We start from the raw sequence: 15,932 nt of genomic DNA, 5'->3' as shown, positions 1-15,932 counted from the left end.
CGAGTGAACCCCCACAGTAGTGCCCCTTCCTGCCCAACCTGGTGCAAATAGGTTTGCATATGTCATATGTGCATGCACAAACCCCAAACATCGGCGGGGGTAGAGAAATCGGACTTGAGCTATCGCGTCTGAATCTCCCACAATGACTAATGCAAGTAGCTCCTGGACTACTGCTGATTTTATGGATCAATAGAATACGGTCACCGAGGGCCAGTGAGTCCATGACAGAAGGCAGTAAGGTTCCTGATACTAGAGGACAGGATCTAGCTAAGTGCCCTTATCATAGGGTTATAAATAACTGACGCAGCACAGATAGGAGATATGGAACACCCTGGACCTTTGTACATGGCAATATGAATAGTGTACACCAGCGGTGTCAAACTCAAGGCCCTTCAGCTGTTGTGAAACTACGTGTCCCAGCATGCCCTGCCACAGTTTTAGCAATCCATTATATAAAATCTGTGTCAGGGCATGCTGGGACGTGAAGTTCCACAACAGCTGTAGGGCCATGAGTTTGATGCCACTGGTGTTCACTGATGAAGCCTTTTCATCATACCCTGTCCTAGATGTACCGGTTAGTTTGTGGTATGGTTTATTTACCTATTTTACCTCAAGAAATGTTGTATGCATGCGTGTGTGTTGTAGATGTCACAGAGTTCTGATAAATGTGTCAATCAAGACTCCCCTCCATCTTGTGACTGAAAACTGTGATGTATCATCACCACAAGAGCGCAGCACTAGTGTTGCATGTGAATGACATAGCCTTCGATTGCTGTTACAAAACCACTGCTCTCCATAAACTTCTTCATGTGCCAGATGCACTAAGCTTCAAATGTGATAAAATGGAGAATGATAAACAGCCAGCCAATCATCTTCCACCTACCATGTCACAGACTGTGTTTGAAAAAAAAAAAATGTCAGGAAGGAGCTGATTGGCTGGCTGTTTATCACTCTCCATTTTATCACATTTGACTGGTTCCGTGTCTGGAAGCAGGTGATAGGCCTTTTTGTTTTATATTCTATTCCAATCACTATCGTTGTGTAGCAGACTCTGTCCTGTCGCCTAAAGAAAAAAGTGGAAAGCAGCGCTGGTACTACAATGAAAATTTACACAGTTGGATGGAATTTAAAAAAAAAGTTTATATAAGTAAGGTTTAAAACATTGACATATGCATTTATATAATAGGCATTGAAAATACAATATATATATATATATAAAAAGGGGGGGGAATATGTAAAAGGGGTATCTCACTCTCAGGATGGACGCTGAAGTTGGTTCAATGATGGGTAAGTGCACTTTGCCCAATGAATAATTCCAAAAAAATCACTGCTCCATTATGGAATGGGAAAGGGGTTACAGGTCCTCACTATGTATGCGGAAACTTGTATCTTTTTAGCCGCTGGAGGGTTCTGTGAAGATTTTTTCTTTCGTGCCCAGTGGTCCTCTCTAGTTGAAGCGGGGTCACCACAAACCGCTGGAGGGTGGAGTGGGCAACAGAAAGTCCCGTGTGGACACTCCTTGGATGGTATACGGAGATCGATCCACTTTTGTTAGGGAAAGGAGTGGATGGGTGGAGCCTCAGTGGGTGCTCGAACGGATGTCCCCCGATAGTATTGGGGTGCCGGTGCTGGTGTACAGATGCACCTGGAATGACACCACTTGGCAACTGACCACAATGGATCTGGTTATTGGATGCTCCCCCTTGGGATGGGGAGGAGATGATGATGTCCGTGTGCCACTAGTAGTTTAGGCACCTTGGTGGCCACATAAGTGGCAATGGGTCCCCTGGGTCAGGTGGCTAATGGCAGAGGCTCACCTGGAGGACTCCTATGGAATGTCCAAAGCTCTTGGAAGTGGGAGAGCAAAGATCAGTTCCCCAATGGGATGCAGGGATATGGAGATCAGTGAGGGAGGTAGCTGGCAGTCCAATCCTGGAGGTACACCTGACGCGTTTCGCCACTGGCTGTGTCGCCTCTCCTCTGTATAAGGTTCCTTATGTGGGTGCTAATGAATGCTGCCAATTTCCAGCCACAAAATAGCAGTGATAATAGTCGCTTACTCTCCTTAATGGTGACATTGAAAGTAACCCACACAGTACAGACTCACAGTGCTTCCGGTACGGTGTCTCGCTGAGCTCGGAACACTGTTATATTCTCCCACTACACTGTAGTGCAGTGGTTCCCAACCCTGGTCCTCAAGTACCCCCCAACAGTGCACGTTTTCCAGGTCACCAGACAGGTGCACTCATTATTCAGACACATTTTAAAAGATCCACAGGTGGAGCTAATTATGTTACTTGTGATTCTGTGTGGAGACCTGCAAAACATGCACTGTTGGGGTACTGGAGGACCAGGGTTGGGAACCACTGCTGTAGTGGATGGTAGGGTATGAATTACCGCCTGTCTGAGATGTCAGCTAAAAATACTTAAACTCATGTGAAACGAATGCTTGTGTTAACCTTCTAACCCTGTTGGTCTAATGCAGGCATTCCAGGGTTGCCTACCCTCCCGGAATGGCCGGGAGGGTCCCGGAAATCGGGTCCCCCTCCCGGCCCCCCGGAAAGGGTGGCAATCCTCCCGCATATCTCCCCCAGCTCCCGCGATGTGTCCATCGGCGGGGGGGGGGTTCGCAGGTAAAATGCATGAAATACCTGCATTGCACGGCGGGGCTAAAATGACGTGCCGCTGTAGGCACGCCCCCAACAGGGCAGCATCTGTGTGGCCACGCCCCCGAACCGCCTATTTTTCCACTCCCGAATATGGCCCCGCCCCCTGCCTAACAGAGCTGGCTGCCCTCTCCCGGAGAGGGCAGCTCAAAAGTCGGCAAGTATGAGGCATTCCCAACCACGGTCCTCCAGGCACACCAATAGTGCAGGTTTTAGTGATAATCCAGGCTTCAGCACGGATGGTTTAACCCCTTCAGTGGCAATCCCGAGAATTTTCCGGGCTGTGCCTCAGTGTCCTGTCTGGCAAACCCGGAAAATTCTCGGGATTGCCACTGTTTAGAGCCGGGCAGTACTGCTGAGTTCAATCACTGAACTCAGGCAACTTCGGCACTGGCCGACTCCCTCCCTTCCGCCGCGTCTCCCCCTCCCCTCTGGGTTTTCTATTGAAGTCCCCAGTGCCGGCTTATGACAAGCCGGCTGCTGGGGACGGGTGTGCAGGTCCGGGCAGCCGCTCATTGACAGTTCAGCAGCGCTGCCCGGACCCAAGGAGGCAGTGGTGGGGGTTTTTTAAGGGAGCGCTCCCCATAAAAAGCTTGCCCAGTGGGGAGCACTCCCCAAAAAAAAAAAACCCCACCCTCAGATACTAAATAAGTCACCTGTACTCAAGCCTGGATATCTACAAAACCTGAACTGTTGGTGTGCCTTGAGGACCGTGGTTGGGAATGCCTGTTCTAATGTATGTGGACCTTCATAGTTTGGACTTAGTGACCATAGAGAGACCGTGGCTTCACAAACGCATGTAAGAAAACAAGCACAATTATAAATAACCACGTGTTGATTTTATTTCTTAGAAAAGGCCGAAGGCCGGAGCCTGAACGTATTAAAAACAAACAGAAGAAAAACAAACTTTCGTTCATATACTAATCTCATTAGTTAGGGCTTAAATATTTTACGTCGGACACATCCACAATTGGAATATTGTAACATAGCTATACATATAGAAAGGTTTTCTACAGCTCGGTCTTCAACAGTTTCATAGCTTTCTTCATGTTTTCGAACACTTTAAAAAAAAAAAAACAGGAAAACAAAATCAATACTGTACACTAAAATGTCAGAAACTAAAAATCTCTATGAACAAAACCATGGTGCATTGCAGGTGGGGCAGATGTAACGTGTGCAGAGAGAGTTAGATTTAGGTGGGGTGTGTACTTCAAACTGATAACTATATTGCAGTGTAAAAATAAAGCAGACAGTATTTTCCCTGCACAGAAACAAAATAACTCCCACCAAATCTAACTCTCTTTGCACATGTTACATCTGCCCTACCTGCTGTGCAGTTGACCATTACGATAAAAAAATCAGCTTTGCGATCAGGTCTGAATAACCCCCATAAGCAGCTGTATCCTAGCAACGTATCACGTGCCTCCTGGGTTTCTAAGGGGATGTTATGACAGTGCAGTTTAGAGCAGGGAAGCTCCATAGTGTGAACCGGACCTAAATCTCACGACCCGGGTTACCTGTTTACACTGTGCACCAACCCGGGTCAGACCCATGTTCAACCCTAGCTCTGTGCAGGGTTAAAATGCCAGGTTGCTTGATCTGGTCTCCAAGGGCAGCCCAGAGTCTCCAATGCCCCACACCAATGAAAAGTGGGCTTACAACCTTGCGACCACAACCCCCATCGTACGAGGCCACACCCCCTTGTTTTTAGTGGCGCACAATTTTAGCGGGATGAATTGTTCATCTGCCCCTGGTGTCCTCACACTGGGATGCTGTCTGAATTGTTTGCGGTCATATGGTGCACTTTCATGTGCCATATCATACACAGCTTGGGGCCTAGAAGTGAGGGGGATGTGGTGGAGCCAGGGCCGGTGCAAGGTACCAGAGAGCCCCAGGCAAGTCGGGGTGGGGGCGCCCCGGTGTCTGCCGCCCGGGTACCTGTCCTGCGGTGCTGTAAAGCTGGCGGCGGCAGCGGGGGGTCCCTGCAGTCAACAAGAAATAACGAGCTCTATCCCCCGGGTTATGCGGAAGCGCTTCTGTTTTGGAAACACTGGGTGCACGCTGATTGGCTGAATCTCAGCCAATCAGCGTGCGGCCAGTGTTTCCAAAACAGAAGCGCTTCCGCATAGCCCGGCGGATATCGCTCGTTATTTCTTATTGACTGCAGGGACCCCCCGCTGCCGCCGCCAGCTTTTACGCACATATACGCCGCAGGACAGGTACCTGGGTGGCAAGGGGGGGCGAAATACCGCCCTCCAGTGGCCGGCGCCCTAGGCAAATGCCTAGATTTGCCTAGTGGTGGCGCCGGCCCTGGGTGGAGCTGGGGGAAAACTGGGTTATCCCAGCACACGGTTCCTCTGTTCCTGGAGTTCTTTTATTACAGGAACAGTTATTGGTATTTATATAGTAGCCGGGCGCTCCAATTTGCATACGTACGGCACCGTAGTGAAATCGCATTGCATGCGATTTTTTTGCATGCGATCTGATGCAATTTTCTTATGTAATTTATTCACTGCTCTCTGGCCTTGGGCGGTGCCATGAGATCGCATCGCACTCCCGCAAAATCGCATGCGATTTTATAGGGTGCGATGCCATTTAATGTACTATAATGTATGACATCCAATGGGATTTAGGCACCCCCCCACTATCCACGCCACATATCCCCACTATCCACGTCGGCATGGAGTTGATTGTATATAGTGTGGCGAGTGGATGTGGAATACCTGTAACGTAATTCGCGTCCCCTCACGGGGCTCGCCACACTATATAAAATCATCTCCATGCCGACGTGGATAGTGGGGTATGAAAAGGTCGGGGGGACACGTTCCGCCGCCGCTCGCCATGCTTCGGTGTGGGGGTGCCTAAGTCCCATCGGATGTCATACAAGTGTATACTACATTAAACGGCATCGCGCCCTATAAAATCGCATGCGATTTTGCGGGAGGTGCGATGCGATGCGATTTCAGCGCACCACCCAAGGCCAGAGAGCAGTGAATAAATTACATAGGAAAATAGCATCGCATGCGATCGCATCACATGCAAAAACCGCATGCGATGCGATGCAATTTTCTTACGCAGAATCGCCCACTAAGCTATTTGGCTACTACATAAGTACCCAGTTATTGCCTCTTTTTCTTATTCCTAAAACTTTATATAAACTGGATATTGCGGCAGACTCAAGACCCTTTGTTTGGGGTCCGAATTAGGCCCCTAATCCGATGGTAGGGGGTTTTGCGCATAGTCATGACCGAATATGTGCATGCGCAAACGCTGGGTGCGAATGGCTTGCTCCAGAAGGGACTGGAAGGGGGCGGCAGCCTCAGGGGATGCCTGCTCGGGGCGGGTGGCTGACATCACATGACGCCCTTTTCGGCGATCTGCGGTGGAAATAAAAGTCATTTTAGACTGACTTTTATTACCGAAGTGGAGAAAAATCATTTGATGGTCGGCGCGATCGAATGATTTCTCTCCCCTTGGGCCGCATGCGAGGGGATATGTTCTCCTACACACGCTAGCGAGGGGATGCGGGTGGTGAGTGTACGTAGTCTAGTGAACAGGTCTGAATCAGGCCCATCCTACATGGTGGTCTTGAGAATTCTAGGTGTATATAATAAGCCAGCCCTGTCGCTCAGATACGTCCTCCAGTATTATGACTATTTCGGTGTTGTAGCCCCGTGCAATGGGGAAAGCAGAACCTACATGCGGCAGGGACGTACATCGCTTATATACTTACACAGGTCGATGTCTTCTGGCTCATATGTGTATCGGTGGTTGGAGTATTTCCCGGGAATATCTGCTCTGACCACAAGGGAGGGATCTGTGACAGACAAACAATGCAGCAGTGATTATACAGCTTTGACAAATACTACTCTCTGGGCCAGATGTACCAAGCTTCAAAAAGTGATAAACAACCAGCCAATCAGCTCCTGCCTGTTATTTTTCAAACCCAACCTGTAACATGGCAGGTAGGAGCTGATTGGCTGGCTGGCTGTTTATCACTCTCCATTTTATCACTTTTGAGTCTAGTGGGAAACTCTAAGAGGAACATTTATTAAAGCTTCTAAAAAACTGAAAAGCAATGATGTTGCCCATCACAACCAATCAAATTCTGCCTATTATATTCTAGAATTCAATGGAGAAATGATTGACAGAATCTACATGGTTGCTATTGGAAACATCAACTCTTTTCATATTTAGAAGTCTCATTAAATTTACCCCTGAGTTGCAGATGTATCAAATCATGCAGGGAGTTATGTAAATACATACCCTCCAACATGACCCATTCCATTAGGTGCAAAATATTCTATTCCTGGACATCCCTGTCAGTGGCAGTTACAGAGGTGGGGCTCCAGCACAGTCCAAAATTCAAAGGGGGGGGTGTCACATCAACTGCCTGTGAGTCCAGGACAGTGATGTTTGAGGTGGCAGTAGGTGTGGCTCCCCTTTTTGAATATTGGACTGTGCTGCAGCCCCACCTCTGTAACTGCCACTGGCAGGGAAGTCCAGGAACAGAGCATTTTGTACCTAATGGAATGGGTCATGTTGGAGGGTATATAAATATAAAGTGGGAGGGATAATGTACCAACCAATCAGCATCTTTCCCTTTACAGGTTAGGTTTGAATAATGAAAGATGGATTGGTTGGTACTCTCCCCCCCCCCCCCCCCTCTCCCCCATAATAGCATATACATGATAAATGTTTAACTTACCCACAAATACAATCTTAGGGACATATTGACCGTCAAGGAGCAAGTTCTTATCTGTAGGATCATACTGAAAGACAAGCAAATAGATGTTAGAAAAGGCTCTTAGAGAACGTTGCCATTAGTTACAGAACATTCTTTTGGTGTCTGAAGCCCCGTACACACGGCGCACAGCGATGCACCAGCGATGTGCGCTGAGCAATCTGGCATGGCCAGTGTTCTTTGGCAATGACTAGATTTATACTGCAGGCAGTATAAATCTAGCCAGGCGATGGCGGCACATGGGACCGCACGTCGCCGTCGCTGGGGGGCCTACACACGCGGAGCAATCCGTGCTACATTCTTACGCGATCTAGTCAGATCACTTAGAAATAGGGCTACAATCGCCCATTGTGTATGACGTAAAAGTGGCGTATAAATTCTTATGCTGTATCAACAGTGAGTTCTGATGTCATCACTTATACCAATATCATGTCATCACTACCGTGTCCATTAAGAAAACTCTGTTAACATTGCCACCCTTTTATTTGCAAGGTGCTACAATTTATCTTCAGCACCGTACAAGTGAGCAGGAGCACAGATAACAGTAATAATGTACAGGCGGCAATATATCTGCGTTAGGAAGGAAAACGCAAAGGACGACGGCCTTGTGTGTAAGAGAAAAAGGACAGATACAGAGAGGGGAACAGGGAGAGGGCCGTAGCACTGGCAGCAAGGGCAGGTAAGTCAGGGGGGCTAATAGGCTTAATGAAGAGGTGAGTTCTAAGGAAACCCTTTAGCCTCGGAGAACAGCATCTGATCTAATAGGGTGGGGGAGTGTGTTCCACAGGTCATGGGTGGTATGCGTTAATGGATCAACAATAAGTAGGTCGACACCTTAAAAAGATTGACAGTGAGTGAGGAAGTACACTTATATGGTGTCCATGACGATATAAGTCAACATAGACCCCAAAAACATGAAAAACTCATGTCAACCTTTTTTCCTGTGAACTATTGCTTGTGTCGACCTATTTACCCTGTCGACCTAAGCCATGTTGATGTTTCTTTTCTGTCGTCGACTAAGTGGCATCAACCTATTGAGTGTCTACCTAAGTTGGGTGGACCTTACGACCCGTACTCTCATGGGCAATGTGGGACTTGGTAAGGCCAGAGAGAAGGAGGTTACGGTACTGTAGACCGGAGGTAATGAGGGAGTGAAGGAGAGGCCGGCTTACTCCCGAGGTGAGAAATCCTAGAGATGTTGTGGAGGTAGAAGCAGCAGGAATGGGTGAGGGAGACTCCATATGGGGAGGAAGGAGCTGAGGAGGACTTCCAGGTAGTAGACATGAGAGACCGAGGAGAATCTAGGCCTTCAACTTCAACACCTATTGGGCTTTCCAAATCTGTGTTTTGGGGTTCAGCTGCTGCATTGAACATAGAACATCTTGTCCATATAGGGATCTACAATTCCCACCATAAACCGGAGAACAAAGAGTGAACCTTAAGGCATCATTGAACCTTGTATAAAGTATTGTCTGGCGCTCTTCAGTTCTGTCTTATTTCCCCCAATGTCATGGTCTAATAGTCCCCACCACACGCCCTTCTACCTTCTCACAGTCCACCTGGTGGAACAAAGAGCTGCTCAATTAGTTTTAAGCAGGAGTGGTCCAGATGCTTATCTGAGGACTGTGCCGTATCACATGCCTGGAAGGATTGCCGGTTGCCCATTGTGTATATAACATGATCCCTGGACAATGGACATTCTGTTAGCAGCAAGGATTAAGCCTGGATTTTTATCAAAGTCTCATAATGCAAGTGTTTCCACAGAGAGGGAAAGACTGGGCGCCCTTATTGCAAACCACTCAATGTCCCTCCTAAAATTGTGCCTCAAGAAGGATGGAAAAGTCTGCTTGTCGGAGGGAATTCAGAGTCGGTCAGCACTGGTTTATGTCGGAGTCCTAAAACCAAGTGACTAGTTGTGAAACTACAAGTCCCATCATGCCTTGCCACAGTTTTGCTATTAGGGAATGCTAAAACTATGGCAAGGCATGCTGGGATGTGTAGTTTCACAACAGCTGGAGGTGCCACAGTTTGGCCATGCCTGGGCTAGAGGACTGTACTAAGTTACGGCCTCCATATGTTGCAATGGCCGCCCTTCAGTACATTGATACTTACGATGACGTTGAGGAGGATGAAGTGTTCGGCTAATTTCTGAATTCCTTTGTGTTCAGAGAATGCTTTCTTCAGGGCTGTAAACATATATCAGCTGGTTTATATCTAATTCATGTACAATAAATAAACTTAGTTGAATGGTGGCACTTCAGTTTCCAAATCACTGTCACAGGTTTGTTTTACAGTGTTTGGGCTATTTCACATGCTCCGGTATCTGCAGGGCGGCAAAACCCTGCACGGCCAGGAAGCCGTGCCACACACAGAAGTTAATAATGGACACAAATGTGTCCATTCGCACGGGACGGCCACGGCCTGGCCGCCCGGTTGCAGCCGGATCCCACCACTGGCTGCCGGGCTGTGGCCATCCCCACCATTGTAAACTGCTGTGTGCGGCACAGCTTCCTGGCCATGCAAGGTTTTGCTGCCCGGCAGGAGCCGGAGCGTGTGAAATAACCCTTTGTGGCTATAGCTGGCATACGATACAGCATGTGCCAGGAATTCCCAATAGTATCATGTGGCTACTGCAGGCATTGCCAATATTTTTTTAATTTGCTGGGGCGGTTTTCAGAGTTTGGCAGATTTTCTCATATACATCCAGCACACTTAGGCTTCTTTTCATGTTTTTGTCCTGAAAGGGATTGAATCAGGTCCCTCCCAGCACCCCAAGTGGCACATGCATCACTTGACGAATACACAGATGACTCTTGGGTCCTAAACCCACACCTTAAGAGAGCATTCTATTAAAAACATTTGCTTATATAGGACCAGAAGGTTCTCAACGCCACTGATAATGCTGATTTCTTTAGCACTTATAACTATTGTTTTTTTTTATTCAGTGGTTATATAATTAGCGGCATTGTATACCCACTGTATACTCATTATACCCCTATGTTTTGCGGTGGTATTTGCTGTGTCAAATGGCGCAAAAAATGTTTTAGTTCACAGTAGCATTTTATACCAGCTTTACTAAGCCTCGTCCTCTACTTATGACAAACGCATTCTGCACTCTGGTGGAGAATCGCGTTTCTAGGCTTTTCTCAATGGGATAAAAATTGAAATAATACAGGCCTGGTGTCTCCTCTATCGTACGATTCGTTTGAGACCTATATAAGGTTATACTGGCAGTATTTTAGGAGAAAGGCTGTTAAAGGAATGGCTGACATTTACACAGATGTTTCCACTGAGAGTGAAAAATCTCTATATATAAAAGTCTAAATACTCTGCGGTGAAGTACCACCAGTGGCCACTAGAGGCCACTCGATTAACCAAATGACACCTTAACAGAAAGTGAAAGCAAAATGATCTGTTTCAAATTTACTGGATATGGGAGCTGTGAATACAGAGATTAAAGGTAGGAGCAGATAGGGACTAGCCGCCATTTTGACTGGATTTTAATTAGTAATAAATATTACAGTGTACTACGCAAATCCGTTAGGGGCATTATTGGACCACAAAAGGGGTTCCCTGTGTCCTGTGCACATCATAGGTGAGATCTGGGATATTTTACAAATGTTGATCGTACTATATAAAAAAAATGCAAAATCATCATAAAGTGTTCTTGTAATAATATAACCAAATAGAGATTATTTTTTATGATATTCTGTAACATTTACATGGTGGAAGTATGGCTGGTTTCACATGCATTGGTTTTAGCAGATATAGGTATGACTCACCTTGTGAATGGGGACAGTCTTCTCTGTGGTTAATAACTATCAATGGTTTATTTCTGTAAACATAAGTAAATAAAGTATAATTTACATTGGTTTTGCTTTAATCATCTGACCGGCTCAACTAATTTTATTTATTTATTTATTAACAGTTTCTTATATAGCGCAGCATATTCCGTTGCGCTTTACAATAGCAGACAGTGAAACAACAAAACAGGGTATTTACAGACAGTCAAAATGTAGGAGGGCCCTGCTCGCAAGCTTACAATCTATAGGGAAATAGGCATTGATACATAAGGATAGATACTGTATTCTTTATTGCATCGATTCCACCAGAATGCAAGGTTCTATGACTGGTTCTGGAATTTGATAAGCTTGCCTGAAGAGATGAGTCTTCAGGGAACGCTTATAGGTTTGGAGACTGGAGGAGAGTCTTATTGTGCTTGGGAGGGCATTCCACAGAGTGGGTGCAGCCCGAAGAAAGTCCTGCAGTCGGGAATGGGAGCGGGTAATGAGTGTGGATGAGAGACGCAGATCTTGGGAGGAGCGTAGAGGTCGTGTTGGATGATATTTTGAGATAAGAGAGGATATGTATGTTGGTGTAGTTTGGTTTATGGCTTTGTGTGTAAGTAAAAGAATTTTGTATTGAATACGGTAGAATACAGGTAACCAATGAAGTGGCTTACATTGTAAATATAGCTAATAAACTGTTAATGTTTTATTACAGAGATGATTACATATATTATTATTTTCCAGCAATTCTGTTTTATTGATATATGCCTTCATATGTTATGCCACTGATTTATGGCGTAAAGAGCTGCAGTATTTGTTTAATAGTAGGCAGTTAACAATATTGTTCCTATCACAGGGTTTGACAATGCATTCTTTTTACTAAACACTAGATGGCGCACTATATACAGTAAATTATACCCAAGGATTGCACTTATACTGACCCGGACTTGGCTTTAAACAGAGCTTCCTCATACGTCTGAACCCATTCAAGGCTGTCACCCCACCCTGTAAGTGAAAGAACATAGAGTCAATGATAAAACAATGAGGTTGTGCGCACAGCTTTACTCACAGGTGCAGCTTTTGGACGTGTAAGGAAGTGGTGAAAATATCATTTAAAGGAGACAGAGAAATTGTTGTTGAGCTTACTGTACACTAAATAGGGGCAGATTATTAACCCTTTGAGTGCCAAGTGAATTTGTCAATTTATGTGTGAAAATTGCCAAGCAAACGTTTGTATTCATCATAATGATCTGTAATATTTACCTTATATAGGAAATATAATATTTTTTAACATTACTTTTTTTAATTTGAATTTATATAACAAATGTGAGCGGTGCTGGCATTGTTAGCGGATATTTTGCGCGTCTCTTACAGAGATGTTGGCACTCAAAGAGTTAAGCCCTGGTAAAGTGACAAAGTGGAAGGTGATAATGCACCGGCCACTCAGCTTTGTTTGAAAAATTAGTGTTAGGAGCTGATTGGCTGCTGCGTTATCACCTTATCACTGATTTGTCACCACTTTATCACTTTACTGGGATTAATACATCTGCCTCCTAGATCTAAAGGAGCCCACACACGGGTAGATTTTTGAAACGATATGGCAGTTTTTGACTAATTGGAACGACCGATCGTTTGAAAACTGTCCGTGTGTGGGCATGATAACGGTGCAATCTGTGTACAATCGTTCTGTGCAAGTGCATAATATTGTTTGGCTGGGAGTGTTCTGGATTTCAAGGGAAATTGGGTGACAGATTGGATTTTTCATAAAATTGTGCCTGGTGTGGGCACTTTTACAGAGGAACATTAATCTTTGGACACACACACACACACACAACATAATTATTATACCTCTGGAGAGCGTCTGGGGTCGGCCGGACGGTGGCGGTACTTTGCCTTTGGGGGTCACATCCTTGGCCAGAGAGAGCGAGGTAGCGACGATTAAAACAAACACTGACTTGAGTACCACGTCCATGGTTATTGCTGGGGGAAAAAAAAAACATGCGTTTTACGAATATTAATGGCCATGGTACCATACTACTCTCAGCAATGAGCTTCTTATGGTGATTTCAAAGACTGCCCTAGATGAATGACAGAAGCTGATTGGTTGCTTTTGGGAACCTTTACACTTTTGGCCTGATTCAGGTTCACTCGAAAAGCACATTTGGTTTGCTAATGGACAAAATCATGCTGCACTGCAGGTGGGGCAGATGTAACATGTGCAGAGAGAGTTAGATTTGGGTGGGGTTTGTACTTCAAACTGATATCTATATTGCAGTGTAAAAATAAAGCAGCCAGTATTTACCCTGCACAGAAACAAAATAGCTCACCCAAATCTAACTCTCTCTGCACACGTTACATCTGCCCCACCTGCAGTGCAGCATCGTTTGTCCATTAGCAAGTGAACTAGAATTAGACCCTTTATCACTGTCCAAGGATTGATGCATCTCCTCCACAGCGCTAATTAACTAACTTAGGTCCTTATTGAGCTCAAGAAATGTATGGCTTTTCTAACGGTTGTGTTGACGGAACAACCTTGTGGCGGGTTATTTGGCAAGCGTTGGGTTGTTACTCAGCACTTCTGATGTTTATTATGCACTATATTTTTACTTTGTAAAATATTTGGCCTTCTAAATTTGTTCCCTAAACGTTATCAGAAACTCCAGGTTTACAACCCGACGCTTTGTAACTTAACCCCTTAGAGTGCAGAAACTGCACCAAGAGTTGTGTCAATTCTGCTGCAACTGCAGAACACCTACTGTACTCCATCCCAAAACAACATGACTCTACAGGAGGTCTGGAACACGGCGCTTCTTGTTTCCGCATTGGATAGATAAGATCTACAATATCTGCACATGATTACGCCAGTCGGGCAAATTGCATTTTAGCCGGGATTATTTATTAACTCCCGCAGACGTCATCATGTGTACAGATCTACAGACTTGTACTTTTCATTTCTAGATTCTCTTAGAGGCGGAGGTATACTAAGCTTTGAAGAGTGATACAGTGAAAAAGAGATAAAGTACCAACCAACCAGCTCCTAGCTGTCATTTTTCAAACACAACACCGCAGTTTGGACCTGATTGGCTAGCATTTTATCTCTTGCAACTTTTAAGCTTCAAAAGTGATAAAATGGAGAGTGATAAACACCCAGCCAATCAGCTCCTACCGGCCATGTCACAGACTGTGTTTGAAAAATGTCAGGCAGGAGCTGATTGGCCGGCTGTTTATCACTCTCCATTTTATCACTTTTGAAGTGTAGAGAATCTGGCCCTTTATCTTTTCCCAAGGCTTAGTACAGGTTTATCCCATACCAAAATTTAATATAACTTGCACATGATTGTTCCAAGGAAATATCCAATTTATTGCTATTGTGAACAGATTAGTATCATTTATACAGTACCATGCTATTAATAAGAAGTACATTACATAAAGAACACCCAGGCAATACAACTGTCCTACAGAGAATATCCAGGCAGAATTCCCCACCAACTATTGTAGCGTCAGGCATAATACCCCGGACGGAATGCAAAACCCAGACTAATAAAAATATAATATATACAAAAATAACAACTCAGATTAGCAGAACATAATCGATATATGTACAATTCTTGCAGCAACAGAATTGCCAGGTAACTGGGGATATGAACGCACCTGCTGAACCTGCCTGTGGTCCTAATTAAGCAATCTCTATGGTTACCCAAAATGAGCACAGCCAAGAATGCATAAGAACAGTCTTTGTGAAACGTTGCCCAGGAACGGGCTGGTAAATGCCTCCGAGAGATCAATTCTGTTATTCTACCTTAATTGTTACCTGTTCCATTGCAGGTAACCCAATCCTAAATACTCAAAGAATGAAATAATTCAGAGCGAACTCACCTCCTCTGCTCGGTGAGGGATTGGTTTCAGCTCTGAGCCAGTAACTTGTAGCAGCTTACCTGCGTTCTTATACACCTGGGCACACCTGGGCCCCGCCCCCTTATCTGCATATGAATAGACACAGTGCATACCTTACTTGTACGACGTGTAATCTTCTTATCTCCCCAGTACACTCCCTCTGATGCATTATGTGAGGGTTCCTGCATTCTTCAGCCCAGGGGAAGGTTTAGTCGTTGTGTAGTTTAATGACTTGGCAGTAACCCAAGTACAGGTAAGCTTAACTGAGAAAAAGTGATTTGCCTGAAGGCTGATTTGTCTCTGTGTGATTGGATGCTGGCATTGCCTTAAGCACAGTTATCTGTATTACTACGTGAGAGTAGTTATGGACATGTAGCTGGGCGGCTCACTAACTGTAATGATGTATTGTCAAATGCTGCGTGACCCGTTTCATCCCGGACAGGCTGCCCTGATCCCACTTGTTTTCAAAGGTGAATAAATCACTTATAAAATTATATATATATAATAACTTTCCTAGTTTTGGGGTGCCCTATGGCTTGTGACCACATTGTTTAAACAGACATTGTAGGGGCTCTGCACACACTAAATTAACTGATAATAAATAGTTGAGATTTGGTTCATGAATTGATCAATGCAATTAAGCCTGCAGCCCCCTTCAAGGGACCCCACTTTTCTGCAGGTCCTAACACTATCGCTGAAAATGGCTATTTTCAGCGATAGTGTTAGGACCTGCAGAAAAGTGGGGTCCCGTGAAGGGGGCTGCAGGCTTAAATGCATTGATCAATTCATGAACCAAATCTCCACTATTTATTATCAGTTAATTTAGTGTGTGCAGAGCCC

General features: G+C 45.2%; 1 protein-coding gene across 1 annotated transcript; it reads right to left on the bottom strand.

The window, feature by feature from the left end:
• Positions 1 to 3,489: 3,489 nt before the first annotated feature.
• Positions 3,490 to 13,173, bottom strand: LOC146079398 (anterior gradient protein 2-A-like). Its single transcript, XM_083186192.1, has 7 exons — positions 13,047 to 13,173; positions 12,140 to 12,203; positions 11,193 to 11,245; positions 9,523 to 9,596; positions 7,375 to 7,438; positions 6,400 to 6,483; positions 3,490 to 3,726 (listed from the first exon to the last, which is right to left on the bottom strand). The coding sequence occupies exons 1-7, from the start codon at positions 13,168 to 13,170 to the stop codon at positions 3,677 to 3,679; spliced, it is 513 nt and encodes a 170-aa protein (XP_083042318.1). The 5' UTR covers positions 13,171 to 13,173; the 3' UTR covers positions 3,490 to 3,676.
• Positions 13,174 to 15,932: the final 2,759 nt, after the last annotated feature.

This window comes from Crinia signifera, chromosome 5 (genome assembly GCF_055691185.1).
Source record: "Crinia signifera chromosome 5, ASM5569118v1, whole genome shotgun sequence".
In the NCBI taxonomy this organism is placed as follows: Eukaryota; Metazoa; Chordata; class Amphibia; order Anura; family Myobatrachidae; genus Crinia; species Crinia signifera.
This window is presented reverse-complemented; position numbering and strand designations above follow the sequence as displayed.